This window comes from Calidris pugnax, unplaced genomic scaffold, assembly GCF_001431845.1.
Source record: "Calidris pugnax isolate Ruff unplaced genomic scaffold, ASM143184v1 scaffold100, whole genome shotgun sequence".
Lineage (NCBI taxonomy): Eukaryota > Metazoa > Chordata > Aves > Charadriiformes > Scolopacidae > Calidris > Calidris pugnax.
Window position 1 is genome coordinate 254,828 of NW_015090826.1, and position 27,697 is coordinate 282,524.

At 51.4% G+C, this 27,697-nt stretch overlaps 1 protein-coding gene across 2 annotated transcripts; it reads left to right on the forward strand.

Annotated features, from left to right (window-relative positions):
* Positions 1-27,645, forward strand: ATP13A1 (ATPase type 13A1). 2 transcript variants are annotated; one of them, XM_014940210.1, is made up of 27 exons: positions 1-369; positions 1,880-1,969; positions 2,248-2,438; positions 2,774-2,846; positions 3,827-3,982; positions 4,103-4,172; positions 4,833-4,939; positions 5,538-5,667; positions 6,856-6,911; positions 8,033-8,159; positions 8,404-8,541; positions 9,713-9,833; positions 11,174-11,331; positions 12,092-12,267; positions 13,282-13,392; positions 14,193-14,318; positions 14,638-14,746; positions 16,558-16,757; positions 17,528-17,624; positions 18,927-19,108; positions 19,383-19,497; positions 21,037-21,057; positions 21,491-21,666; positions 24,051-24,193; positions 24,723-24,834; positions 26,014-26,157; positions 27,315-27,645. In XM_014940210.1, the coding sequence occupies exons 1-27, from the start codon at positions 16-18 to the stop codon at positions 27,423-27,425; spliced, it is 3,594 nt and encodes a 1,197-aa protein (XP_014795696.1). In that variant the 5' UTR covers positions 1-15; the 3' UTR covers positions 27,426-27,645. The 2 variants fall into 2 exon arrangements, with proteins under 2 accessions (XP_014795696.1, XP_014795695.1); XM_014940209.1 differs by lacking the exon at positions 21,491-21,666 and having other exon boundaries at positions 21,037-21,233.
* The last annotated feature ends 52 nt before the right edge of the window (positions 27,646-27,697 follow it).

Sequence of the window (27,697 nt, forward strand, 5' to 3'; positions counted from 1 at the left end):
GTCTAGTGAGGCAAGATGGCGGCGGCCGGCCCGTCTTCGGGTCCCGTGGACGAGCTGGTCTCGTCGGTGACGTTGTACCGCCGGCGGCCGCGCCTCCTCCACGGCACCGTATTGCCCTTCGTGGCGGGGCTCTACCCGGCTTGGTTGTGGTTGTGGGGACCCCGCGTATGGGCGGCCTGGGGGGAGGCGGAGGCGGCGGCGGCGGCGGGGGTGGCTGAGGAGGAAGGCCCGAGGTCTGGGCCGGGCCCGGGCCCCGCGCCCCCCGAGGCCGCGTTGCTGGCTCTCGCCGCCATCGGTGTGGTTCATCTGCTGACGGCGCTTTCGGGGCTGTGGTCGGTGCACGCTCACTGCGCCCTCACCTGCGTCCGGGTGAGTACCGGGGCTGCCGGTGGTGCTGGGGAGTCCTCCGCCAGCAACGCGGGGAGGAGGGGGGTTTCCTACCGTTTCCCGGGGGGTTTTCGGACGTGCGGGGGCGGCTGAGGGAGCGGGGGCGTTCGGTGTGGTGGGAGCAGGGGGGAGGAGTTCCCTGAGGCGTGGTAGAGCCGCATCGGCCGTGTAAGAGCTCCGGAGGCGCCGTGAGGGTGAGGGCGGTGAGGAGAAGCTTTGCACGGAGACGTTTCTGCGTTGAGCTGGGCTTGGGCAGCGGGGCTGCGTGTTGGAAGGGGAGGAGGAAAGGGCTGGAGCCCCTCTGGGGGCTGAGAGAGTTGGGGGGGTTCAGCCTGGAGAAGAGAAGGCTGCGGGGAGACCTTGGAGCCCCTTCCAGCCCCTCAAGGGGCTCCAGGAGAGATGGGGAGGGAGCAGGGATGAGGGAGGGGAGCCATGGGACCAGGGGGAAGGGTTTTAAGCTGAAAAAGGGGAGATTTAGGGAGAAATTGTTGACTCTGAGGGTGGGGAGAGCCTGGCCCAGGTTGCCCAGAGAAGCTGTGGCTGCCCCATCCCTGGAGGGGTTCAAGGCCAAGGTTGGAGGGGGCTTGGAGCAACCTGCTCTGGTGGGAGGTGTCCAGGGGTGGAATTAGATGGTCTTCAAGGTCCCTTCCCACCCAAACCCTCATGATTCCATGAGCAGGGCTGTCTTCACCCAGCCCAGGTCGCTCAAAGCCCCGTCCAACCTGACCTTGAAGGTTCCCAGTGACGGGGCATCAAAGAGGGGAGGTTGAGATGAGATTTTGGGGAAGAACTTCTTTGCTGCGAGGGTGGGGAGAGCCTGGCCCAGGTTGCCCTGAGAAGCTGTGGCTGCCCCATCCCTGGAGGGGTTCAAGGCCAAGGTTGGAGGGGGCTTGGAGCAACCTGCTCTGGTGGGAGGTGTCCAGGGATGGAGCCCAATGGTCTTGAAGGTCCAGGTTGCCCAGAGGAGCTGTGGGGTTGCCCAGAGAACCTTGAAGAGGTTCAAGGCCAAGGTTGGAGGGGACTTGGAGTGATCTGGGCTGGTGGGAGGTGTCCAGGGGTGGAATTAGATGGTCTTGAAGGTCCCTTCCCACCCAAACCCTTCCATGATTCCATGAGCAGGGCCTGAGTTGAGAGTTCAGGGCAGGGACCAGCTGCCTTTGCTGGTGTCCATCGTTCCATCTTTTGCTGATGGACCACCTGGTTGCCATTTTTGCTGTTGTTATTATAACTGTGTCTTACTGACAGCTTTATATGTCCTAACTGCAAGTGAAGTCCTGAATATACTGCTTTTGGTGGTAGGGTACGATTTTTGGGATGGGTTGTGATGATCAGAGTGTCTTTGACTCTTAACAACAACTCTGCAGAAGCACCCGCCTGCAAAGAGCTCTTTTCTCTTCGTGTCTCAGTGCCACCCGGCTCGGATTCCTCCCTCCTCGTTGAAATTTGGGGTTTTAGCTCCTCCTTTACGAGGTGCATCTCTTTTGTCTTTCAGGAACCGTGTCCTAAAAAAGCCACATTGGCTAAAGTTGTGCCAACCCCAAATAACGGCTCCGTAGAACTAGTGCCGCTCCACAGAGACCAGGTGAGGATACAGCTGTTGGGGAACTGCTGCATCGTGCCCTCAGCCTCCAATTTATTACCTTTTCACTTAAGTAATCAGGGAAAAATCAGCTGCAGTCGGTCCAAAGTGGGGATGTTAGAGATTGCACGGTGTTTCCTTGTGTGTGCACAAGCAAAATTGTATAATAATTAGAGATATAAGGGCTTGGGGCTTCTCTCCTCCTTCATGATGATGTGGGGAGTGAAGCCCTTTGGCGTGTGTTCATCTGGTTGGTTTTTTTCCCCCCCTTCTCTCCGCAGGACGAGGATGGGCAGGAAGCCCTTTCCTTTGAATTTCAGAAAATCAAGTATTCGTACGAGAGAGACGGCAAGAAACAGTTTCTCCCTGTAGCTTTCCCCGTGGAACATCCCCTTTCTTTCTACCAGAATGCCCGAGGTTATCAGGAGGACAGGGATATCCGAGCAGCTGAGAAGAAATACGGTACAAACAAGTGAGTTTTCTGGGTGCAGATCTCTCTTTGCCCAAGTTGTGTCTGAAACAAAGGTGTTGAACCACATTTCTAGCCCTGTTTTTTAAATTTCAATTATTCCCCGCGCTTATTTCAAATTCCTTTAAGATTATCAGACTGATAATTCTCCAGGTTGGGTTATAGATGGGAATTAATTGAGTATAACAAATTAACTGAAACAAAGTGTTTGAAAATAGATTGTGGATATTCTGGAGCGCAGCCTGGTCAGACCCCAGAGGCTGCAGGAGGCTTTTGGGTTGGGCTTTTGCTGAGAATCTGGAACTTTTAGGTTAATAAGGATTCAATTTTTTTTCCAGGGCTGAGATGGTGGTGCCGGAGTTTTTAGAACTCTTTAAAGAAAGAGCCACAGCTCCATTTTTCATCTTTCAGGTAAAGAAAAAAAACCAAAAAGAGCTGTAAATGCTTCTCCCTGCTCAAAAATGAGATCATTCCTTCCAGCTCTGGCTTGAGAGCCCTAATTCCACTGGCAGCTTTGCAAAATCAGGTGTAGATGTTCTTGTACCCTCAGGAAATTTGCAGATGACACCAAGTTGGGTGGGGGTGTTGATCTGCTGGAGGGTAGAAAGGTTTTGCAGAGGGATCTGGTCGGGGTGGATGGATGGGACGAGGTCAACGGGATGAGGTTCAACAAGGCCAAGTGCCAGGTCCTCCCCTTGGGTCCCACCAACCCCCTGGATGCTACAGGCTGGGGACAGAGTGGCTGGAGCTGCCTGGTGGGGAAGGACCTGGGGGTGTTGGTCAACTGTCAGCTGAAGATGAGCCAACAGTGTGCTCAGGTGGCCAAGAAGGCCACCAGCATCAGGAACAGGGTGGGGAGTAGGACTCGGGAGGTGATGGGCACTGGTGAGGCCCCACCTTGAGGGTTGTGTCCAGTTTTGGGTCCCTTCCCACAAAAATTTCTTCTCCCAAGTCACAGGTGATGGGACAAGAAGAAACAAGTTGCCCCAGGGGAGGTTCAGATTGGAGATTGGGGACAGTTTTTCCACAGAAAAGGGGTTATTAAGGCTTGGAATGGGCTGCCCAGGGAAGGTTGAGGCCCCATCCCTGGAGGGATTTCGGAGCTGGGTTGACGTGGTGCTGGGTTTTATCAGGGTGAGGTTGCTGGTTGGACTGGATGATCTTAAAGCTCCCTTCCAACCCAGACAATTCCATGATTCTTGCACTTCAATATCAATTTTACTTCTGGGAGTGACCCTGTTTCTCCCTAATACTGTGATTTATTTTTTCTGCCTTCCTACGATTAAATATGTACCGAGTTAGATATTTTTTTTTTTTTAAATTCCTAGAAATGAAACCTTTTGCTTTCTGAAGGAAATGAGAATAACTTTTGTGTCACGTTCTCCCCGCAGGTGTTCTGTGTGGGTTTGTGGTGCCTGGATGAATACTGGTATTACAGTGTTTTCACCCTCTCCATGCTGGTGGCATTTGAAGCTTCTCTGGTCCAGCAGCAAATGAGGAACATGTCGGAGATTCGAAAAATGGGCAACAAACCCTACATGATCCAGGTAATTTCACCCCGAGAGGACAGGGGATAAAATTTAGGGTGTAGCTCTCTTAGCTGATCTTTTCCCCCTCTTTTTCTGACCTGTCCAGGGCTTCTTAAAGTGGTTTTTTTTATCACACAGGTTTACAGAAACCGCAAGTGGCGCCCCATTTCCAGTGATGAGATTATTCCAGGGGATATCGTTTCCATTGGTAATGATTTACATGGTGGTTGTAATCAAAAGCTTGTTTAAAATCAGATTCCTTCTGGTGGGTGAAGTTATGAAGTGAATTGAATTGAGTATAAAAATCTAATGGTCGTGCTTGGCTACTTTTGAGGACTTTTAATTCGTAGGGGTCACCATTGAGGGCTCTAAGAGAGTAATCCTTGGGCTGGATCTTAAAAAGGGGGAAAGCTGGGAGGGACTCTGGATCTGTGGGATGAGGGAGAATGGTTTTAAACTGAAAGGTAAATACTTCAAGGTTTTAGCCTCAGATTAAGATTGTGAAAGAAGAATTCCCTTCCTCCTGACAATATGGAAAGGAAAAGGGAAAGGACAGATCTCTTTTAACCCTGCTCTCCTTTTTAATCTTGTATCACCCCAGGACGTGGTGTCAGTTTTTTAAGCCCAAACAGCAATAAGAACTAAGTGACTTAATTTGAAACTTTCCTGGTCTCAAAAGGGACTTAATAACCTTCAAACCCTTTTGGTTCTCAGTGACTCTGAGTGGGTCCGTGCTGGGATAGACGTGGTTGGAAGCTTTAGGAGTCTCTGATAAATTGAAGGAGAGTTGGTTATTTCTCCTGCAGGGTCCCAGTGATAGTCCCTTCTGCCTTTGAGCTGCTTCTCAGTTTTAATTGCTTAATTACAGGCCGATCTCCTCATGAAAACCTAGTGCCATGTGATGTTCTGCTGCTAAGGGGCAGGTGCATCGTGGATGAAGCGATGCTGACGGGAGAGTCCGTGCCGCAGATGAAGGTTTGTGGGGAAATCTTTTCTCTGTCCCTTTGCTGCCACCCAAAAAATTCAAATACTCGAGCTGCTGCAACATTTACGAGTCCTAATTAGTCTCTTTGTCTAAATGCTGGCCCAAGAAACCTGGGCTGTTTGTTACTGGCTCCCTCTGGGTGATGGATGGGCTCTGGTAAATGAGAAACAGAAATATCTTATTTTGTCTGGTGATGCCTCTGGCCTTTGGGCATCGGCCTCCTACGCATTCCCCAGTCTGGATTCCTTTGGCTGGGTAGAGGTGGGAGGAGGAAGAAACGTAAAGCACTTCAAAACCCTTCGTATTCCTCCTTTTTTTTGTGCCAGTGGGTGGCTTAAAAATGATAAAGAAACGCTTGCAGAGCCTCCTTTGCTGAATTCAATGTGCCAAGGGTGAGCTGAAACTAGAATTTCCCCAGATGCCAGTCTCTAAACCCAGACCCATCGGGAGCTGAGTGGTGTTTTAAGGATTAGATTCAGTTTGGGCCGCTTTTGGCTGAAATGAGACCATCTTGTGGGACCAGAACAGAAAGGAAAATGGGGAGTTTTCTCGTTTAAAGCTGGAAATCTGAGAGCTGGATCTCCACAGGAGCCCGTGGAGGATCTCAGTCCGGAGCACATCTTGGACATGCAGACGGATTCCCGCCTCCACATCATATTTGGGGGAACAAAAGTGGTGCAGCACATCCCACCCCAAAAAGCCAGCACGGGACTGAAACGTACGTACCTTCAACAGTTCCTCCAGAGAAGGAACGTCTTGTACCCCCAGATTTCTGTGGCTACATCTTCAATATATCCATCAATGATCTGGGTGAAGGGATGGAATGGATCCTCAGCACCTTTGCTGGTGACACCAAACTGGGAGGGGTGGCTGCCACAGCAGAAGGCTGGACCACCATCCAGTGAGACCTGGAGAGTTGGGCAGAGAGGAACCTGATGAAGTTCCACCAAGGGCAAGTGGAGGGTCCTGCCCCTGGGGAGGAACAACCCCCTGCCCCAGGACAGGTTGGGGGTGACCTGCTGGGGAGCAGCTCTGAGGAGAAAGACCTGGGACTCCTGGGGGCCAATAGGATGCCCACGAACCAGCAATGGGCCCTGGTGGCCAAGGAGGCCGATGACATCCTGGGGAGGGCATCAGGAAGAGTGTGGAGAACCTGGAGGGAGGTCATCCTCCCCCTCTGCTCTGCTCTGCCCTGGGGAGGCCCCATCTGGAGCACTGGGACCAGTTCTGGCCTCCCCAGTTCCAGAAGGAGGGGGAACTGCTGGAGAGGGTCCAGCCAAGGGCTACGAAGATGATGAGGGGAGGAGACCATCTCTGTGATGAGGAAAGACTGAGGGACTTGGGGCTTTGGAGTCTGGAGAAGAGAAGACTGAGGGGGGATCTGATCAACGTGTCTAAATACTTGAAGGGTGGGTTTCAGGAGGATGGGGCCAGGCTTTTTCCAGTGGTTCCCAGTGACAGGACAAGAGGGAACGGGCACAAACTGGGACATAAGAAGTTCCATCTCAACGTGAGGAGGAACTTCTTGACTTTGAGGGTGGCAGAGCCCTGGGAGAGGCTGCCCAGAGAGGTGGGGGGGTCTCCATCTCTGGAGACATTCCAACCCCCCCTGGATGGGACCCTGTGGGATCTGCTCTGGGTGCCCCTGCTCTGGGTGGGGGTTGGAGGAGATGGTCTCCAGAGATCCCTTCCAACCCCATAGCATCCTGTGATTTATTTTAAGTGGCTTTATTGCAACTTTTAGAGAATATCATTGGGTCGGTCTCCTTGGTCTGGTCACTAGTGGTTTACTTGGATTCTTTATTCATCCTTGGGAGTGAGAGGAGGGTGTAGCTTGAAGTGTATTCCCTCTTTGAGAAACTATAAAAGATTTTTGCTGAGTTTCCTGTCTCTGTTCCCTCTCCAGCCGTCGATAACGGGTGTGTGGCGTACGCGCTGAGGACCGGCTTCAACACATCTCAGGTAGGATGGGTCCCTGCCTTCTTGCCTCTTCTGGGTGATGCTGGTCATGTCATTCAGTGCTTGGTTGGAAGAAAATCCTTAGGAAACCCAGCAGGGGGGAAATAGAAATCAGGGCATCAAAATTCCTTGGGTTTGGAAAAGGAATAAATGAGATTGGTCTTTGTGGGTGATGCTGGTTGAGTCATTCAGTGCTTGGCTGGAAGGAAATCCTTAGGAAATGCATCAGGGGGGGAAATAGAAATCAGGGCATCGAAATTCCTTGGGTTTGGAAGAAGAATAAATGAGATTGGTCTTTGTGGGTGATGCTGATCAAGTCGTTCAGCGCTGGGGTGGAAGAAAATCCTTAGGAAACCCAGCAGGGGGGAAATAGAAATCAAGGCATCGAAATTCCTTGGGTTTGGAAGAGGAATAAATGAGATTGGTCTTTGTGGGTGATGCTGGTTGTGTCGTTCAGTGCTGGGCTGGAAGGAAATCCTTAGGAAACACATTAGGAGGGAAATAGAAATCATGGTATTGAAATTCCTTGGGTTTGGAAGAAGAATAAATGAGATTGGTCTTTGTGGGTGATGCTGGTGGAGTCGTTCAGTGCTTGGTTGGAAGGAAATCCTTAGGAAACCCAGCAGGGGTGGGGGAAATAGAAATCAGGGCATCGAAATTCCTTGGGTTTGGAAGAGGAATAAATAAGGAATAAATAGTCTGAGGGTTGATGCAGAAGCCCAGGAGTGAGGGTGCCTGTTGGGACTTCCCACACTCATATGAGCTTCAGCTCCTGGTTATCCCTGTTTTTGTAAAGATAATTATTGGCAAAAGGCAATCGAATGCGTTTGTGGAGACCAGAGATGTCAAAGTGAGCTTTTTTTTTTTCAATTGCAAATTGAAGGCTGCTTCAAAGAAATCATCAGCTTAATGATGTAGCAACGAGGTTGGGTTGGTTTTTTTTTTTAACAGATTAATTATGGGTGACTCTGGGCTGCTGCCTACAGCGCAGAAGGGAGAATAATTTTCAGGCCCTGGCACCGAAACACCCGAGTATAATTTTAAAATTGGGTTTCGTGGCTATTTTTAACAAAATACTGCATGCTGCAGAGAGAGCTTCTTGCACTGAAGGCTGTTCTTCTCAGGGGAAATTGCTACGTACAATCCTCTTTGGGGTGAAGAGAGTGACAGCCAATAACTTAGAGACCTTCATTTTCATCCTCTTCCTGCTGGTCTTTGCCGTTGCTGCCGCCGCGTACGTCTGGATCGAAGGTGAGATTTCTTCTTGCTTCTTCCAGGTCTCTTCCCCCAGGACTTGTACCAAAGGTGAACCTAATTTCTGAGCGTTAACAATAGCTGGGTTGGGCTGCGCCGGTGGTTGAGTGTAGGGGCCCACACTGGATGCTTTTCTTGCCCTTCCTCGGTAGGTGAGCTTCTTTGTGGTACTCACCTTAGCTCTGTGGGGCAGGTGGGCTGAGGATGAGGAGTTACATGGGTCTCCCATCTTATTTTCTAGGCACCAAGGATCCCAGCAGGAATCGTTACAAGCTTTTCCTGGAGTGTACTTTAATTCTGACTTCAGTTGTTCCACCTGAGCTTCCCATTGAGCTCTCTCTGGCTGTCAACACCTCCCTCATCGCCTTGGCCAAGCTCTGTGAGTACCCAACCTAAACACAGCAACAACAACGGGGCTGTTCTCTTGTGCCTGGAACCATTTGTGAAATGGAAATGACTGGAAATGAGTCTTCTCGGTCTCTGTGACATGAGAGTGTAGGGTTTTGCAGCTGGTGTGTAGGAGGTTGGTTAAATCCCAAAAAATTGGAGATGTGGGCTTGGAAGTGGGTCCTAAATCAAGTGTAGGAGGGAATATCTGACTTGCTCGATGGTCCTGCATCGCTCCTGCAGGTTCCTGGCTGTGGAACAGTGTAGTGTTCTGCCCCTGGGGAGGAACAACCCCCTGCACCAGGAGAGGTTGGGGGTTGGAGAACAGCTCTGAGGAAAAAGGTCTGGGAGTCCTGGGGGACAACAGGATGCCCGATTGGGCCCTGGTGACCAAGAAGGCCAATGGCATCCTGGGGGGCATCAGGAAGAGTGTGACCAGCAGGTGGAGGGAGGTCATCCTGCCCCTCTGCTCTGCCCTGGGGAGGCTCCAGCTGGAGCACTGGGTCCAGTTGTGGGCTCCCCAGTTCCAGAAGGACAGGGAACTGGTGGAGAGGGTCCAGCAAAGGGCTACGAAGATGATGAGGGGCTGGAGCATCTCTCTGCTGAGGAAAGGCTGAGGGACTTGGGGCTTTGGAGTTTGGAGAAGAGAAGACTGAGGGGAGATCTCCTGGCTGGTGGGTGTGAGGAGGATGGGGCCAGGCTTTTTCCAGTGGTGCCCAGTGACAGGACAAGAGGGAACGGGCACAAACTGGGACATGAGAAGTTCAATCTCAACGTGAGGAAGAACTTCTTGACTTTGAGGGTGGCAGAGCCCTGGAAGAGGCTGCCCAGAGAGGTGGGGGAGTCTCCATCTCTGGAGACATCCCAACCCCATATCACTCTATGACTCTATGAACAGGGAGATCAATGGCTTCTCCTTTAGCTCTGTGACTTTATGAACAGGGAGATCAATGGCTTCTCCTTTAGACTGTGTCACTGCTACAACTTGGTGTCTGTTCTGCTTTCAAACTCCCCAAAAATTCAGGGTGGGGGATCTGAGGGTTTGGTTATTCCAGCTGTGAATGGTGCTGGTGGCTCCTGTCTCGGGGTAAAGGCCACTTGAGCTTCTTGTCCTGGCTTTGCTGTCTCTGATTCCTCACAGAATTTCTTCTCCTCTCTTCCAGACGTGTATTGCACGGAGCCCTTCCGCATCCCCTTTGCAGGCAAAGTTCAAGTTTGCTGTTTTGACAAAACGGGCACGTTGACCAGCGATCACCTCGTCGTGAGAGGAGTCGCTGGGCTCAGGTAGGTCCTTTGGGGCATGTTTTTTGGGCTTTGGGATCCCCTCAGGCAAAAGAGAAATCCATTCCAGTGGAGAAGAGAAGAAAACTGGGAGTTTGGAAGAAGTGGATTGAAGTGGAAGCAGAGAGGGTTGTTCTCTGACGACTGTGGGCTCAGGACTTGTGAATTTAATTATCTCAGGGGACTTCTTATGTAGAGAAGTTTTATGGAACTGAGATTTTTTGCTGCTCCTTCATGCAGCATCATCTTGTTTTTTCATTCTGCTGCCGTAACGAGCTGTCCCTGAAGGCCAGATGCTGCAGCAGAGGGACATCCCAGTCCTTTGATTCTATCCATAAATCACAGAATCTTCTAGGTTGGAAGGGACCTTAAAGATCATCTTGTCCAACCATCAACCTGATTTAGTTCAAGCCTCTACTCTGAGTGTTCTCTCTGAATCACAGAATAATATGGGGTTGGAAGGGACCTTCTGGAGATCATCTCCTCCAACCCCCACCCAGAGCAGGGGCACCCAGAGCAGGTCCCACAGGGTCCCATCCAGGCAGGGGTTGGATGTCTCCAGAGATGGAGACTCCCCCACCTCTCTGGGCAGCCTCTCCCAGGGCTCTGCCACCCTCAAAGTCAAGAAGTTCCTCCTCATGTTGAGATGGAACTTCTCGTGTCCCAGTTTGTGCCCATTCCCTCTTGTCCTGTCACTGGGCACCACTGGAAAAAGCCTGGCCCCATCCTCCCGACACCCCCCGGGGTTGACCAGATCCCCCCTCAGCCTTCTCTTCTCCAGACTCCAAAGCCCCAAGTCCCTCAGCCTTTCCTCATCACAGAGATGTTCTCCTACCCTCATCATCTTCGTAGCCCTTTGCTGGACCCTCTCCACCAGTTCCCTGTCCTTCTGGAACTGGGGAGCCCAGAACTGGTCCCAGTGCTCCAGATGGGGCCTCCCCAGGGCAGAGCAGAGTGGGGGAGATGACCTCCTTTGAGGTTCTCCACACTCTTCCTGATGTTGCCCAAGGATGCCATTGGCCTTCTTGGCCACCAGGTCCCGTTGGTGGCTCATGGGCATCCTGTTGTCCCCCAGAAATCCCAGATCTTTTTCCTCAGAGCTGCTCCCCAGCAGGTCACCCCCAAACCTGTCCTGGGGCATGAATTGAGTTCATTTTGGAGAACTGGCAAAAACTCTGGGTTTTTGGCCCTGTCTCAGGTTTCCTGTGGCTTTGATCTCCCCACGAAAAGCTCCGCTTCTCAAAGGGAGTAGGAATTTGGGTTTTTTGCTGGGAAAAATTCCAGCATTTCTCTGAGATAATGTCTGTTAACTCTGGAATTCTCTATTTTTTTTAACTCTCCAGGGATGGGAAGGAGGTGACCCCGGTGTCTGACATCCCTGTAGAAACCCACCGAGCCATCGCCACGTGTCACTCCCTGGTGCAGTTGGATGATGGGACGTTGGTGGGAGATCCCTTGGAGAAGGCCATGTTGATGGCTGTGGATTGGACCCTCACCAAAGGTAAAACCTTTGGGATTCAAACTCCTCCCCGGGTGATACCCGAAGCCCCTGTTTACACATGCTTTTGGGGTGGGTTTTTGGGTGGGGAGCGACGATGATAACGTTGGTTTTATCAGTTCTGAGCATGAAATTCCCTACTTTTTGGAGATTTCCTGTGTCTCACACCAGTGAGGAGGGAATTCTAGCTGGTGTCACCCCAGGAACTGGTTTGGGGGGGTGAAAATCCTTGCACCACGTGTCTGAGGGACAACAAATAGTAGTGGTTTCATCTCAGGACTGCACATACTGTGTCTTGGAACCAGCAGGCTCGAGTTGGGGGTCTTTAATTCCCATTTTGCTGACTCAGTAAAACAGCCCAGAGTGAAAACACGACAGCCTGGGTTTCAGGGTGGGCTGAGGGATGTCTCTTTGGAGGCTTCCCCCTCTGCTTTCTTGGCAGAAAGTAGAAATCTTCCTGAAATCTCACTGAAACTCACTCTGATGTGGTTTTTACTTCTGGATTTTTATTTGTGATGATAATATATGCTAGAAACGCACCTCCGACCTGCTGTGTAGCTGTTTGTGTTAAATCATGTAGGTTTTTTGATGGCTTTTGTCCCTTAATTCTTGCCACGAGAGAGAATTTCCACCTCTGTGTGCTTGTATCTTAAGGAGAGGAAATTTTTAGGATCCCGGTGACCCGAACGGGAATTCCTTTTGGGAAATGTTGCTTTTTGATACCGAGAAACCTTTCAGGATTTCCTGATCTCTTTGTTTCCAGATGAGAAAGTTTTCCCCCGAAGTATTAAAACTCAGGGACTGAAAATTCACCAGCGCTTTCATTTTGCCAGTGCCCTGAAAAGAATGTCTGTCTTGGCGTCCTACGAGAAGATCGGCTCGACTGATCTCTGTTACATTGCAACCGTGAAAGGGGCCCCAGAGACGCTGCACAAAATGGTGAGCGTGGCTCCAGGAGAGAGGAAGGGCCTCTTCTGCCACGTGGCTTCATCCCCCTCCTGCCTCCTCTTGTCCCCCGGGGTTGTGGGTTGAGAAAAACCCACAGATTTATTGTCCTTGAGACAATTATTCCATCGCTCCGTCACCTCTTCCCCACCCCGGAAGGAGGAATCGGGGAGGAAAACAAGGAAACCCGAGGGTTGAAATGTAAACAGATTGAATATAATAAAAGTAAATAATTAACGTTCATAACCCTAAAGAATATTGATCCTGATGCCAGTATAAAATAGAGGAGGATTATCCTCAGCCCAGTTTCTCAGAAGGAAGCTGGGTGCTCCCAGCAAAGGTGGGACCCTGCGAGCGCTGCGGCTTCCAGAGGAAGGGAACCTGGTGAGGATCCAGCCCCGGGGCAAGGAGTTCTCAGGATGGCAGGAAAAACTCAGCAAAGTCCTAATTTGTAGAAAATGTGATGTTCATGGTGTGAAATAACCCTGGTGGCAGCTTGGGGTGAGTGCCTGGGTCTCGCTCCACCTCGTCCCCACCCCCAGGGAGCTCAAAACCACCAAGATCTTGAATCCCACACCCCAGAGCTGCTGATAAAGTGAATATTTTCACCAATTTCAGCCAGTGGAGTTTTCCCAAAGTGCAGTTTTCCCAAAGATTAGAAGAGAAATTAGTCCTGTGTTGCCCAAACCTGAATGATGTAGGGATTTCATCCTGGAACAGAGCACAACGAACCCGTGCTTGAAAACAAACTGGGGATTTCAGTCTAATCCCAGTGAGCTCTGAATCTCTCCCCAAACGTGCTCCTGGCCCTCTCGTTTTTGCTGACAACAAAGGGTTGGATTTGGGGAATCTCCTCTTTCACCCTTCGTTTGGGAGCCTCCCAAATTCACCCCCTTTTGGTTTTTTTCCCCTTTTTTGCGTATTTAATGCCAGGTGCTGGAATGTGCTACCGGGTTGAGTTTGGAACTGTGCTAATAACCTGCTTTTTTTTCCCCACACCTTCTCTAGTTGTCTCAGTGCCCCAGCAACTACCACGCTGTCCACACGGAGATTTCACACGAGGGGGCAAGAGTGTTGGCCCTTGGCTACAAAGAACTGGGGCACCTCACGCACCAGCAGGTAAATCTCTCTGGTTAAACCTGGAAATCAAGCTCCTGTTTAAAGGAAAGGGAAGTGGTGCCAGCAGGGAAGAGGGGGTGGGATTCTTTTGGCACGTGGTTGCCCAAAATTGCCGTAACTGCGATGGTTTTACCATCTGGATCTTCTGGGAGGATCTGCGTTCTGCTCCCAGCGTTGAATTCCTGGACTTTGTTGGTCCATTCTTCTGTTTCCCTGTTGGTAAAGTTGGGGTCAGCTCTTCCTTTGTAGCACTCAAAGAGGTTTAGGGCTGAACTTCTTAGCTGTGAACCTAGTTTTAGGCACATTTAAGTGCTTTCAGGGCTATTTTCTGGAGCTTTGTGCCCAAAACCCACCTTTCTTCTAGAGCAGCTGGGTCTTCCAGGTTCTTTTGGCACGTGGTTGCCCAAAATTGCCGTAACTGCGATGGTTTTACCATCTGGATCTTCTGGGAGGATCTGCGTTCTGCTCCCAGCGTTGAATTCCTGGACTTTGTTGGTCCATTCTTCTGTTTCCCTGTTGGTAAAGTTGGGGTCAGCTCTTCCTTTGTAGCACTCAAAGAGGTTTAGGGCTGAACTTCTTAGCTGTGAACCTAGTTTTAGGCACATTTAAGTGCTTTCAGGGCTATTTTCTGGAGCTTTGTGCCCAAAAAAAAGCCTTTCTTCTAGAGCAGCTGGGTCTTCCAGGGTTTCTCTGTGCGTCTCGGAGCTGTTGTGTTTCTAGTGCTGCTTTGATTGGAAGGAAATCGCCCTTTGGGTAAGAGAATTTCAGGTAACACTCTCTGCTGATTCGCTTTTTGGCAGGTGAGAGAGATGAAGCGCGAAACTTTGGAGTGTGATCTTAAATTTGTTGGCTTCATTGTGGTTTCCTGCCCTCTCAAAGCCGATTCCAAATCCGTCATCAGGGAGATCCAGAACGCGTCACACCACGTAAGCCTCACCAGTTTCCTGGCCTTACTGGTAGCCACAGGGTTTGGGATTTGGAATTCCAGTTCTGGAAACCATCATGGAGCCGAGGGGAAAGGCTTCAACGTGGTAGAGGCAGAGAAATCTTGGGGTTATGATGTTATTTTGGGGTGGGATTTGCCCTGGCCCCGGAGAAAAGCTTTTTTGGAGGGAGCTACATCTTCTAGGGAATGTCAGAGACATCCAAGCTTGGCAGAATTCTTCTCAGCGTGAAGAAAACTTGCTGTGAAGTGTCACTGATGGACCCAGAACTGATTTTGGACCCTTCTGGCTGTCCCCTCAGGTAGTGATGATCACAGGAGACAATCCTCTCACCGCCTGCCACGTGGCCCGGGAGCTTCACTTCCTCCAGAGAGAGCACACCCTCATTCTGCAGCCTCCAGCCAGCAAAGGTGACCCCTCCTGGGTGGGAAATGGGCTCTGCTTTTGGGAGGAAACAGCCAAAACCCCTCTTGGGGCTTTGCAAGAGGATCTAGATAGATTGGGTCACTGGGCCAATGCCAATGGAATGAGTTTCAACAAGGGCAAGTGCAAGGTCCTGCATTTGGGCCACAACAACCCCAGGCAGAGCTCCAGGCTGGGGGCAGAGGGGCTGGAGCTGCCCCATGGAAAAGGACCTGGGGGTGTTGGTCACCTGTGGGCTGAACAGGAGCCAGCAGTGTGCCCAGGTGGCCAAGAAGGCCACCAGCATCCTGGCCTGTGCGAGTAGGCCCCGAGAGGTGATTGTCCCCCTGTACTGGGCACTGGTGAGGCCTCACCTCGAGTGCTGTGTCCAGTTTTGGGCCCCCTACCATAAAAAAGACATTGAGGTGCTGGAGCGGGTCCAGAGAAGGGCGACAAAGCTGGTGAGGGGTCTGGAGAATAAGTCTCCTGAGGAGAGGCTGAGGGAGCTGGGGTTCTTCAGCCTGGAGAAGAGGAGGCTGAGGGGAGACCTCTTCAAGCTCCAACAGGGTAGGTTTAGATTGAACATTAGGAAAGAATTTTTCACCGAAAGAGTGGTCAGGCATTGGAACAGGCTGCCCAGGGAGGTGGTGGAGTCACCATCCCTGGCTGTGTTCAAGGGCCGTTTAGATGCAGTGCTGAGGGACATGGTGTAGGGGAGGACTTTGTAGAGTAGGGGAGATGGTTGGACTCGATGATCCCAAGGGTCTCTTCCAACCTAGACCATTCTATGATTCTATTATATTAAAATTCAGCATGTCCTCTTAGTGCTGCTGCTGGATGCTGATAAAGGAAAATCACTTTCCAGCATCTCAGAGAACCCTCTGCCCTTCACCTCTCTCTTCTCTGCCTTAGGGCGTTCCTCTCCCAGCTCCTCAAGCCCCAAAATATCAAAAAATTAGGACAGCTTGAAGGCTGGGCAGGTTCAGAGAACATCCTGAGGGAAGCTGAGAGCTGTGCCACTGCCTGCAGGGTCCACCTAGAGACTGTACAACAGGCCAAGTGCCAAGTCCTACACTTGGGTCACAACAACCCCCTGCAGCTCCAGGCTGGGGGCAGAGTGGCTGGAGCTGCCCCATGGAAAAGGACCTGGGGGTGTTGGTGGCCTGTGGGCTGAACAGGAGCCAGCAGTGTGCCCAGGTGGCCAAGAAGGCCACCAGCATCCTGGCCTGTGTCAGGAACAGCGTGGGGAGTAGGCCCCGAGAGGTGATTGTCCCCCTGTACTGGGCACTGGTGAGGCCTCACCTTGAGGCCTGTGTCCAGTTTTGGGCCCCCCCTACCATAAAAAAGACATTGAGGTGCTGGAGCGGGTCCAGAGAAGGGCGACAAAGCTGGTGAGGGGTCTGGAGAATAAGTCTCCTGAGGAGAGGCTGAGGGAGCTGGGGTTCTTCAGCCTTTGGAATGGGCTGCCCAGGGAGGTGGTGGAGGCCCCATCCCTGGAGGTGTTCAAAAGCCGGGTTGATGTAGTGCTGGGAGGTCTGGTTTAGTGATGCTGCTCCTTGTTTGTTGTGTGGGTGTCTATTTTTGTCAAAATTAGGTTGACGGTTGGACAAGATGATCTTGAAGGTCCCTTCCAACCTAGAAGATTCTGGGATTCTGTACCTAGGTGGGGGTGGGCATGTCCCTGTCCTGAGAAGTTGGGGGGGACCTCGTGTCTGTAACACTGAGAGGCTGAAAACATGGGGGGCAGCATCTGGGAGCGTTTCTTCCAGCCAAGAACCTCACAAATGGGTTCATGTCAAGCTCCTGCTTCTTCTTCCAGGCTCCAGCTGGCAATGGCAGTCCATCGATGGTGCCATCGTGCTCCCAGTTTTACCAGACTCCTCGAGGGAGCTGACCCAGCGATATGACCTGTGCGTAACTGGGGAAGGTCTCTCCCACCTCCAGTCCCTGAACAGACAGTGGCTGCTCAAACTCATACCCCACATCCAGGTCTTCGCCAGGGTGGTGCCAAAGCAGAAGGTGAGGGATCACAGCTGGTGGTAAAACCCAATTTTAGCATTTTAGCAGAGTTTTCCTGCAGAGTCTGGGGGCCACGTAGACGTTGGCACATGATTAATGCTAAAGGTCTTCAACTGGGTCCTCCACTGGGGTCACACCAACCCCGTGGATGCTCCAGGCTGGGGGAAGAGTGGGTGGAAAAGGACCTGGGGGTGTTGGTCAACTTGTTGGTGAATGTTGGTGAAGCTGAATATGAGCCAGCAGAGTGCCCAGGTAGCCAACACCAACCCCGTGGATGCTCCAGGGTGGGGGAAGAGTGGGTGGAAAAGGACTTGGGGGTGTTGGTCAACAACGAGCTGAATATGAGCCAGCAGAGTGCCCAGGTAGCCAAAAGGCCACCAGCATGTCCTGTGTCAGCCACAGTGTGGCCAACAAGACTGGGGCAGTGATGGTCCCCTTGGACTGGGCACTGGTGAGGCCCCACCTCAAGTGCTGTGGCCAGTTTTGGGTCCCTTTCCACAAAGAAAAAAGATCTTGAGGGGCTGGAGCGGGTCCAGAGAAGGGCAACGGAGCTGGTGAGGGGTCTGGAGCTCGAGGAGAAGGGGCTGGAGAACTTGTTGAGGAGAAGGGTCTGGAGAACTTGTGAGGAGCAGCTGAGGGAGCTGGGGGTGTTCAGCCTGGAGAAGAGGAGGCTGAAGGGAGACCTTCTTGCTCTCTCCAACTTCCAGAGAGCAGAGAATTGGGACAGGCAGGCTCCAAAACCTCACTCCATGTGGGTTTCTTTTCTGCAGGAGTTTGTAATCACAACTTTGAAGAGCTTGGGCTACGTCACGCTGATGTGTGGGGACGGCACCAATGACGTCGGGGCTCTGAAACACGCCGACGTGGGTGAGTCCACAGGGGTCTCCTGGAGCCCCATCTCAGTTGGGTTTGTGTTGAGGAACGTTAACCCAGTTTCTCCGGTGTTTGGAGGGCTGGGATCACAGAATCACAGAACGATAGGGGTTGGAAGGGACCTTCTGGAGATCATCTCCTCCAACCTCCCAGCCAGAGCAGGGGCACCCAGAGCAGGTCCTACAGGGTCCCATCCAGGTGGGGTTTGGAGTATCTCCAGAGATGGAGGCTCCCCCACCTCTCTGGGCAGCCTCTCCCAGGGCTCTGTCACCTTCAAAGTCAAGAAGTTCCTTCTCATGTTGAGATGGAAGTTCTCATGTTCCAGTTTGTGCCCGTTCCCTCTTGTCCTGTCACTGGGCACCACTGGAAGAAGCCTGGCCCCATCCTCCTGACACCCACCCTTCAAGTATTTGTAGGTGTTGATCAGATCCCCCCTCAGTCTTCTCTTCTCCAGACTCCAAAGCCCCAAGTCCCTCAGCCTTTTCTCAGCAGAGAGATGCTCCAGCCCCTCATCATCTTCGTACCCCTTTGCTGGACCCTCTCCAGCAGTTCCCTGTCCTTCTGGAACTGGGGAGCCCAGAACTGGTCCCAGTGCTCCAGATGGGGCCTCCCCAGGGCAGAGCAGATCAGAGGGGGAGGATGACCTCCTTTGAGGTTCTCCACGTTCTTCCTGATGCCCCCCAGGATGCCATTGGCCTTCTTGGCCACCAGGGCACGTTGGTGGCTCGTGGGCATCCTGTTGTCCCCCAGGACCCCCAGGTCTTTCTCCTCAGAGCTGCTCTCCAGCAGGTCACCCCCAACCTGTCCTGGGGCAGGGGGTTATTCCTCCCCAGGAGCAGGACCCTCCACTTGCCCTTGGTGGAACTTCATCAGGTTCCTCTCTGCCCAACTCTCCAGCCTGTCCAGCTCTCACTGGATGGTGGCCCAGCCTTCTGCTGTGGTAGCCACCCCTCCCAGTGTCACCTTCTGGAAGCCACCCCCAACCTGTCCTGGTGCAGGGAGTTATTCCTCCCCAGGGGCAGCACCCTACACTTGCCCTTGGTGGAACTTCATCAGGTTCCTCTCTGCCCAACTCTCCAGCCTGTCCAGGTCTCACTGGATGGTGGCCCAACCTCTGGTGTGTCACCTGCTTGTCCCAGTTGGGTGTCACCAGCAAAGGTGTTGAGGGTCATCACCTTCGAGCGGGAGGATCTCTGTCCTGGTGGAACAGTTGGGGTTCCTGCTGCCTCAAAATCTCTGCTGGGGAAGGGATGACAACCCTTTTTCCCCACAGCTGATGTCTTGGTGCCCCTGCAGGTGTGGCACTGTTGGCCAACGCTCCCGAGAGGTTGCCAGAACGGAAGAAGAGACCTCGGGATGGTCCCGGTGATGGGAGACCTGCCCTGCCCTCCGTGGGGAGCGGGACCGTGAAACCCACCTCCCGTGGGGCCAAGCACAGGGTCATGTCCCAAAGAGAGGAGCAACTCGCCATCCAGAGGGTCAGTTCTTAGATGTTTCCAAGCCCTTTAACTTATCCTGGCTCTTTTTTCCTCCTAATCCATGAAAGGGCAGGATGTCCTAGGAAAAGATGGGTTTTTCTCCTCTTCTTTCTGAAATAACAATAGATTTGGGCAGAGAAGATGCTGCTTTTCCATCCAACCATCGAGTTAAGGCTTCAAACGTGAAGCTTCTTGGCCTCAAATGGGGAAAAGGGGGATGTGGGATGGTGGGAGATCATCTTGGGTCCATCTTTTTTCTCTTCTTGGCCCGCAGGAGCGGATCAGTCAGGTCCTGAAGGATTTGGAAGAGGAGAGGGTACCCGTGGTGAAGTTGGGGGACGCCAGCATCGCGGCCCCCTTCACCTCCAAACTCTCCTCCATTCAGTGCAGTAAGTTCCTGCTGAGGGTTGAAGGGCTGGTGTGATCTCTCTGAGTCCAAGTTCCCCCAGAGAAATTGTTGTAGTTTGAGAAAACCCACAATTTATTGTCTTTTAGACAATTAGTCCATCACCCCGTGACCCCTCCCCAACCAGGAAGGGGATTTGGGGGAAAACAAGAAAACCTGAGGGTCAAAATATAAACAGATTTAGTAGAATAAGAGTAGATAATTAATGTTAATAACAGTAAAGGACCAATATTGATCCTGATACTGATATAAAATAGAGGAGGATTATCCTCAGCCCAATTTCTCAGGAGGAAACTGGGTGCTCCCAGCAAAAGTGGGACCCTGCGAGCCAGAGGAAGGGAAGGGCTCAGGGATCCAGCCCCGGGGCAAGGATTTCTCAGGATGGCAGGAAAAACTCAACAAATTTCCTAATTTATATAGAATGTGATGTTCATGGTGTGAAATAACCCTGGTGGCAGCTTGGGACGAGTGCCTGGGTCTCACTCCACCTCATCCCCACCCCTGGGGAGCTCAAAAACACCAAGACCTTGAATCCCACACCCAGAGCTGCTGATAAAGTGACTATTTTCACCAATTTCAGCCAGTGGAGTTTTCTCAAAGTGCAGTTTTCCCAAAGATTAGAAGAGAAATTAGTCCTGTGTGGCTCAGCCCAGGACAGGAATGAGTCTAGATCCGAAAGAAGCCAAGACAGAGAGGGTGTGGGGAGGTGAGAAATGCCCCCAAATCTGGGGGCAAGGATTTCTCAGGATGGCAGGAAAAACTCAACAAATTTCCTAATTTATATAGAATGTGATGTTCATGGTGTGAAATAACCCTGGTGGCAGCTTGGGACGAGTGCCCGGGTCTCGCTCCACCTCATCCCCACCCCTGGGGAGCTCAAAACCACCAAGACCTTGAATCCCACACCCCAGATCTGCTGATAAAGTGAATATTTTCACCAATTTCAGCCAGTGGAGTTTTCCAAAAGTGCAGTTTTCCCAAAAAAGTGCAGCGTTAAGGGAGAAGTTTGTCCTGTGTGGCTCAGCCCAGGACAGGAATGAGTCTAGATCCCAAAGAAGCCAAGACAGAGAGGGTGTGGGGAGGTGAGAAATGCCCCCAAATCTGTGGCTTTGCCAACTTTTTGTGCTGAGCAACCTTGGAGGGGGAGAAGGGTTGGTTCTTGGATGGGGACGAGAGCGTTGAGGGGTTAAATTGTTTATATTTTGCTTCGGAAAAAGGAGAAAACTGAGGGGACAAAGCCCCAGAACCAAAAAAAAGAGAAAACTGAGGGGACAAAGCCCCAGAACCAAAAAAAAGAGAAAACTGAGGGGACAAAGCCCCAGAACCAAAAAAAAGAGAAAACTGAGGGGACAAAGCCCCAGAACCAAAAAAAAGAGAAAACTGAGGGGACAAAGCCCCAGAACCAAAAAAAAGAGAAAACTGAGGGGACAAAGCCCCAGAACCAAAAAAAAGAGAAAACTGAGGGGACAAAGCCCCAAAACCTGATTTTTTGGGTTTTTTTTGTTTCCAAACGCTCCTTTAGTTTGCCACGTCATCAAGCAAGGTCGTTGCACCCTTGTGACCACCCTCCAGATGTTCAAGATCCTTGCCCTCAACGCCCTGATCCTTGCTTACAGCCAGAGCGTCCTCTACTTGGAAGGGGTGAAGTTCAGTGATTTTCAGGCCACTCTGCAGGGGCTGCTCTTGGCTGGTTGCTTCCTCTTCATCTCCAGGTCCAAGGTAAGAGGAGAGCAGGGCCTTGGGACGGCTGTCGTCTCAGAGATGCCTCTTTTTTCCCCAAAAAAGCCATTTGTTGTAATAAATTAACACTCCGCGGTGTTAATTCCCTTGTTAATCCCAAGAGGGATTCTTGGAGGTTTTTCCTGGAAGAGGGGCTCTTGGTTGAGATGGCTGTCGTCTCAGAGATGCCTCTTTTCTCCCCAAAAAAGCCATTTGTTGTAATTAATTAACACTCCGCGGTGTTAATTCCCTTGTAGGTCGTTGCACCCTTGTGACCACCCTCCAGATGTTCAAGATCCTTGCCCTCAACGCCCTGATCCTTGCTTACAGCCAGAGCGTCCTCTACTTGGAAGGGGTGAAGTTCAGTGATTTTCAGGCCACTCTGCAGGGGCTGCTCTTGGCTGGTTGCTTCCTCTTCATCTCCAGGTCCAAGGTAAGAGGAGAGCAGGGCCTTGGGACGGCTGTCGTCTCAGAGATGCCTCTTTTTTCCCCAAAAAAGCCATTTGTTGTAATAAATTAACACTCCGCGGTGTTAATTCCCTTGTTAATCCCAAGAGGGATTCTTGGAGGTTTTTCCTGGAAGAGGGGCTCTTGGAGGACTTTCCTGACAGAGGGGTTCTTGGAGGACTTTCCTGAAAGAGGGATTCTTGGAGGACTTTCCTGACAGAGGGGTTCTTGGAGGACTTTCCTGAAAGAGGGGTTCTTGGAGGACTTTCCTGAAAGAGGGGTTCTTGGAGGACTTTCCTGAAAGAGGGGTTCTTGGAGGACTTTCCTGAAAGAGGGGTTCTTGGAGGACATTCCTGAAAGAGGGATTCTTGGAGGACATTCCTGAAAGAGGGATTCTTGGAGGACGTTCCTGAAAGAGGGGTTCTTGGAGGTTATTCCTGACAGTGGGGTTCTTGGAGGTTATTCCTGAAAGAGGGGTTCTTGGAGGTTATTCCTGAAAGAGGGGTTCTTGGAGGTTTTTCCTGAAAGACGGGTTCTTGGAGGCTTTTCCTGACAGAGGGATTCTTGGAGGCTTTTCCTGAAAGAGGGTTTTTTGGAGGCTTTTCCTGAAAGAGGGATTGTTGGAGGACTTTCCAGACAGAGGGGTTCTTGGAGGACTTTCCAGACAGAGGGGTTCTTGGAGGACTTTCCAGACAGAGGGGTTCTTGGAGGACTTTCCAGACAGAGGGGTTCTTGGAGGACTTTCCTGAAAGAGGGGTTCTTGGAGGACGTTCTTGACAGAGGGGTTCTTGGAGGACGTTCTTGACAGAGGGGTTCTTGGAGGATGTTCTTGACAGAGGGGTTCTTGGAGGATATTCCTGACAGAGGGGCTCTTGGAGGCTTTTCCTGACAGTGGGATTCTTGGAGGACATTCCTGAAAGAGGGGTTCTTGGTGGACTTTTCTGACAGTGGGGTTCTTGGAGGACTTTTCTGACAGTGGGGTTCTTGGAGGACTTTTCTGACAGTGGGATTCTTGGAGGACTTTCCTGACAGAGGGATTCTTGGAGGCTTTTCCTGACAGTGGGGTTCTTGGAGGACTTTCCTGACAGAGGGATTCTTGGAGGCTTTTCCTGACAGAGGGGTTCTTGGAGGACTTTCCTGACAGTGGGATTATTGGAGGCTTTTCCTGAAAGAGGAGCTCTTGGAGGACTTTCCTGACAGTGGGATTCTTTGAGGATGTTCCTGACAGTGAGATCTTGGAGGACTTTCCTGAAAGAAGGATTCTTGGAGGATATTCCTGACAGTGGGATTCTTGGAGGACATTCCTGACAGAGGGCTTCTTGGAGGACTTTCCTGACAGAGGGGTTCTTGGAGGACATTCCTGACAGAGGGGTTCTTGGAGGACATTCCTGACAGAGGGATTCTTGGAGGACTTTCCTGACAGTGGGATTCTTGGAGGACATTCCTGAAAGAGGAGTTCTTGGAGGACTTTCCTGAAAGAGGGGCTCTTGGAGGCTTTTCCTGACAGTGGGATTCTTGGAGGACATTCCTGAAAGAGGAGTTCTTGGAGGACTTTCCTGAAAGAGGGATTCTTGGAGGCTTTTCCTGACAGTGGGATTCTTGGAGGCTTTTCCTGACATTGGGGTTCTTGGAGGCTTTTCCTGAAAGAGGGGTTCTTGGAGGATAATTCTTGAAATGGGGGTTCTTGGGGGCTTTTCCTGACAGAGAGGTTCTTGGAGGACATTCCTGACAGTGGGCTTCTTGGGGGATATTCCTGACAGAGGGGTTCTTGGAGGACATTCATGAAAGAGGGGTTCTTGGAGGCTTTTCCTAAAAGAGGGGTTCTTGGAGGCTTTTCCTGAAAGAGGGATTCTTGGAGGACTTTCCTGACAGAGGGGTTCTTGGAGGATTCTCTTGACAGTGGGGTTCTTGGAGGACTTTCCTGACAAAGGGATTCTTGGAGGACATTCCTGAATTACTGAAAGTGGGATCTTGAAGGATATTCCTGAAAGAGGGGTTCTTGGAGGACTTTCCTGACAGTGGGGTTCTTGGAGGATATTCTTGAAAGAGGGGTTCTTGGAGGCTTTTTCTTAACATGAGATTCCTGCAGGAATCCCAAGTAAACATTAAGCAGATTCTGCCCGGAAATTGCCTCCAGATGATCCAAACCCACTCAAATCCACCCCGTTTGCTTTTTTTTTTCCCCTCCCCAGCCTTTAATTCTCTTGACAGTGGAATTCTTGGGAGGCTTTTTCTTAACATGGGATTCCTTCAGGATGTTCCTGCAGGAATCCCAAGTAAACATTAAGCAGATTCTGCCCGGAAATTGCCTCCAGATGATCCAAACCCACTCAAATCCACCCCGTTTGCTTTTTTTTTTCCCCTCCCCAGCCTTTGAAGACTCTTTCCAAGGAGCGACCGCTGCCCAACATCTTTAACCTCTACACGGTGCTGACGGTGCTGCTGCAGTTCCTGGTGCATTTCCTCAGCCTGGTTTATCTCTACCGGGGGGCTCAGGCTCTCAGCGACCCCAAGTGAGTTGTTTTTCCCTCCCAACACCCCAATATTTTCCCTGGTTCCCACTTCCAGGAGGGTGGAGAGAAGCCTCCCTCACCCCAGGGCCCTTTCTGGGGATGCTTCCTCAAACCCACTGAGCTTTGAGGGGTAAAATATGTTTGATGTGGCCAGAAAAAAACAACTTTGAGTCGTCCATCGAGCGCGTGGGGCTCAGCAGGGTGTGGAAATATGGTCTGAGGCGTTGGGTTTCCAATATCTACTGCCCCCAGGGGAAAGGGAAATAGAAGGAACCCCAATGAGGTGGATTTTGGGGAAGTTAATAAAGAAAAACACATAAAATCCCCTCATTTTTTTCCCCACTTGATTTTTGTGTTAAAAAAAGAACCCAATGATTCACCTGCGCTTGCAGTATCTCACTATTTGGGAACAAACTGGTTTTACCCAATAAAATTTAAATAAACTGGGGTCAGGGGGGGGCTGGGGTGAGGGAAGATGAATATTCCTGGTGATTCCAAGCCCCTCATCTCCTGTTGGGTTCCCTTCCAGGCAGGAGGAATTCGTGGATCTCTACAAGGAGTTTGAGCCCAGCCTTGTGAACAGCACCGTCTACATCATGTCCATGGCCATGCAGATGGCCACCTTCGCCATCAACTACAAGGTAATTAGTGTTTAATTGTGCTCAATGGATGTACGTCCAGATGGTGGCCAGTCACAAGTGGTGTGTTTCAAGGCTCAGTGTTGGGCCCATTTCTGTTGAACGTCTTTATTGATGATCTCGAGAAGGACATAAGGTGGAACATCAGCAAGTTTGCAAGATGACACCAAGTTAAGCAGGAGTGGTGAGTCCCAGGAGGAGAGGGAAGCTTTACAAGAGGATCTAGAGAGATTGGATCACTGGGCTAATGAGTTTCAACAAGGGCAAGTGCCAGGTCCTGCACTTGGGCCACAAGAACCCCCTGCAGCGCTACAGGCTGGGGGAAGTGTGGCTGGAGCTGCCTGGAGGAAAGAGACCTGGGGGTTTTAGTTGAGAAATAGCTGAATATGAGCCAAGAGTGTGCCCAGGGGGGCAAGAAAGCCAATGGCATCCTGGCTTGTATCAAAAATAGTGTGACCAGCAGAAGTAGGGAGGTGATTGTGCCCCTGTACTCAGCACTGGTGAGGCCACACCTCGAGTGTTGTGTCCAGTTTTGGGCACCTCAATCCAAGAGAGATCTGGAGGTGCTGGAGCGGGTGCAGAGGAGGGCAACGAAGCTGGGGAAGGGCCTGGAGAACAAATCCAGGTGAAGAGCAATTGAGAGAGCTGGGACTGTTGAGTTTGAGGAAGAGGAGGCTGAGGGGAGACCTCATCACTCTCTACAACTACTTGAAAGGACACTGTAGAGAGGTTGGTGCTGGTCTCTTCTCACAGGTAATTAGTGACAGAACGAGAGGGAACGGCTTCAAGCTCCAACAGGGGAGGTTTAGATTGAACATTAGGAAGGAATTTTTCACCCAAAGAGTGGTGTTTAAGGGCCGTTTAGATGCAGTGCTGAGGGACATGGTGTAGGGGAGGACTTTGGAGAGTAGGGGAGATGGTTGGACTCCATGATCCCAAGGGTCTCTTCCAACCTAGACCATTCTATGATTCTAATTACTTCTTAATCACTTCTCCAGCACTCCCAGAGAAGAGATTTGATAATTAAAGGTGCAATAATGTTGTTCTTTCATCGCCAACTCCCTGTTGTTGGTGCTCTGTGGGGAAAACCTTCTTTTTTGCACCAAATTGCAATGAGCTGAGTGTCCCAGATGGTAGTAGCTCCAAAACTTCTCCTCAGGGTTTCTCCTCGTTGTCTTTTAGGGCCACCCTTTCATGGAGAGTCTGAGGGAGAACAAACCTTTGCTCTGGAGCATCCTCCTTTCGGGACTTGCCATCGTGGGGCTCCTCACGGGTTCCTCGCCCGAATTCAACGAGCAGTTTGGTTTGGTTGAAATCCCCACCGAGGTGAGAGACGGCGGTTGACTTCTACACGCGGTTCCTTGGGGGGAGAACATGACTTTGGGAGGAATTTTGAAGGTTTTAGCAAAATATCAGGGAGATGATAACTCAGGGGAGCTCTGCGGGACCTAAAGAGCTTGACTTGAGAGGATGTGGGAGCTTCTGCTGAAGTATTGGGGGGTCAACACAGGCTTGGGGGGCAAGGGATGGAGAAGTAGTCCTGAGGAGAAGGACTTGGGGGTGTTGGGGGGTGAGAAGCTCAACAGGAGCCCAAAAATCTCCCAGAATCCTGGGCTGGGTCCCCAGTAGGGAGAGAAGGGGGGAGAAAAAGGGGGGATTTAGGGAGAAATTGTTGACTCTGAGGGTGGGGAGAGCCTGGCCCAGGTTGCCCAGAAGAGCTGTGGCTGCCCCATCCCTGGAGGGGTTCAAGGCCAAGGTTGGAGGGGGCTTGGAGCAACCTGCTCTGGTGGGAGGTGTCCGTGGATGGAGCTCAATGGTCTTGAAGGTCCAGGTTGCCCAGAGGAGCTGTGGGGTTGCCCAGAGAACCTTGAAGAGGTTCAAGGCCAAGGTTGGATGAGGCTTGGAGCAACCTGCTCTGGTGGGAGGTGTCTGGGATGGAGCTCAATGGTCTTTAAGGTCCCTTCCCACCCAAACCCTTCCATGATTCCATGAGCAGGGCCATCTCCACCCAGCCCAGGTGGCTCAAAGCCTTGTCCAACCCAACCTTGAAGGTTCCCAGGGACGGGGCATCAAAGAGGGGAGATTGAGATGAGATTTTGGGCAAGAACTTCTTTGCTGGGAGGGTGGTGTGACCCTCTGCCCAGGTTGCCCAGAGGAGCTGTGGGGCTGCCCCATCCCTGGAGGGCTTCAAGGCCAAGGTTGGAGGGGGCTTGGAGCGACCTGCTCTGGTGGGAGGTGTCCAGGGGTGGAATTAGATGGTCTTTAAGGTCCCTTCCCACCCAAACCATCCTGCCATGATGATTATTTTTACAGCATACTGTGAAATTTTTACCATTTAGCCCTTTTTCCACCAAAGGGGCAGAAGCTCAGGTCGTGGTTGAGCAGAGGCCAATATTTTGGGGGGACAGAGAATCCGAGGGGGAGAAAGGAGAAATTTGGAGTAAGGGGGGGGGATAATAACGACTTGTTTTGTCTCCCCCCAGTTCAAGATGGTGATCACGAAGGTCTTGTTGGCCGATTTCTTCCTGGCCTTGTTGGTGGACAGAATCCTTCAGTTCCTTTTGGGGAGCGCCAAGCTCAAAGTGCCTTCTTGAAAGAGCTTCCAAGGTCCTGCCCGTCCCCCCCTCCCTGGGGTGGGAGGGACTTTTTGGGGGGAAACATCCCGAAAAACCAACCCCCTTCTTCCTTCTCCTCACCATGAAAACTCTGAGCCGGTTCAGCCCCAGGAAAAAGTGGAACTTTTCTTCCCAATCATGTGGGAAATCACCTCCGTGAAACCCAAAATCAACAACAAACAACAACAACAACAAAAAAGTGACTTTTTTTTTTGGTTTTTTTGCAATGTTTTCCGGGCCGGGCCACCAAC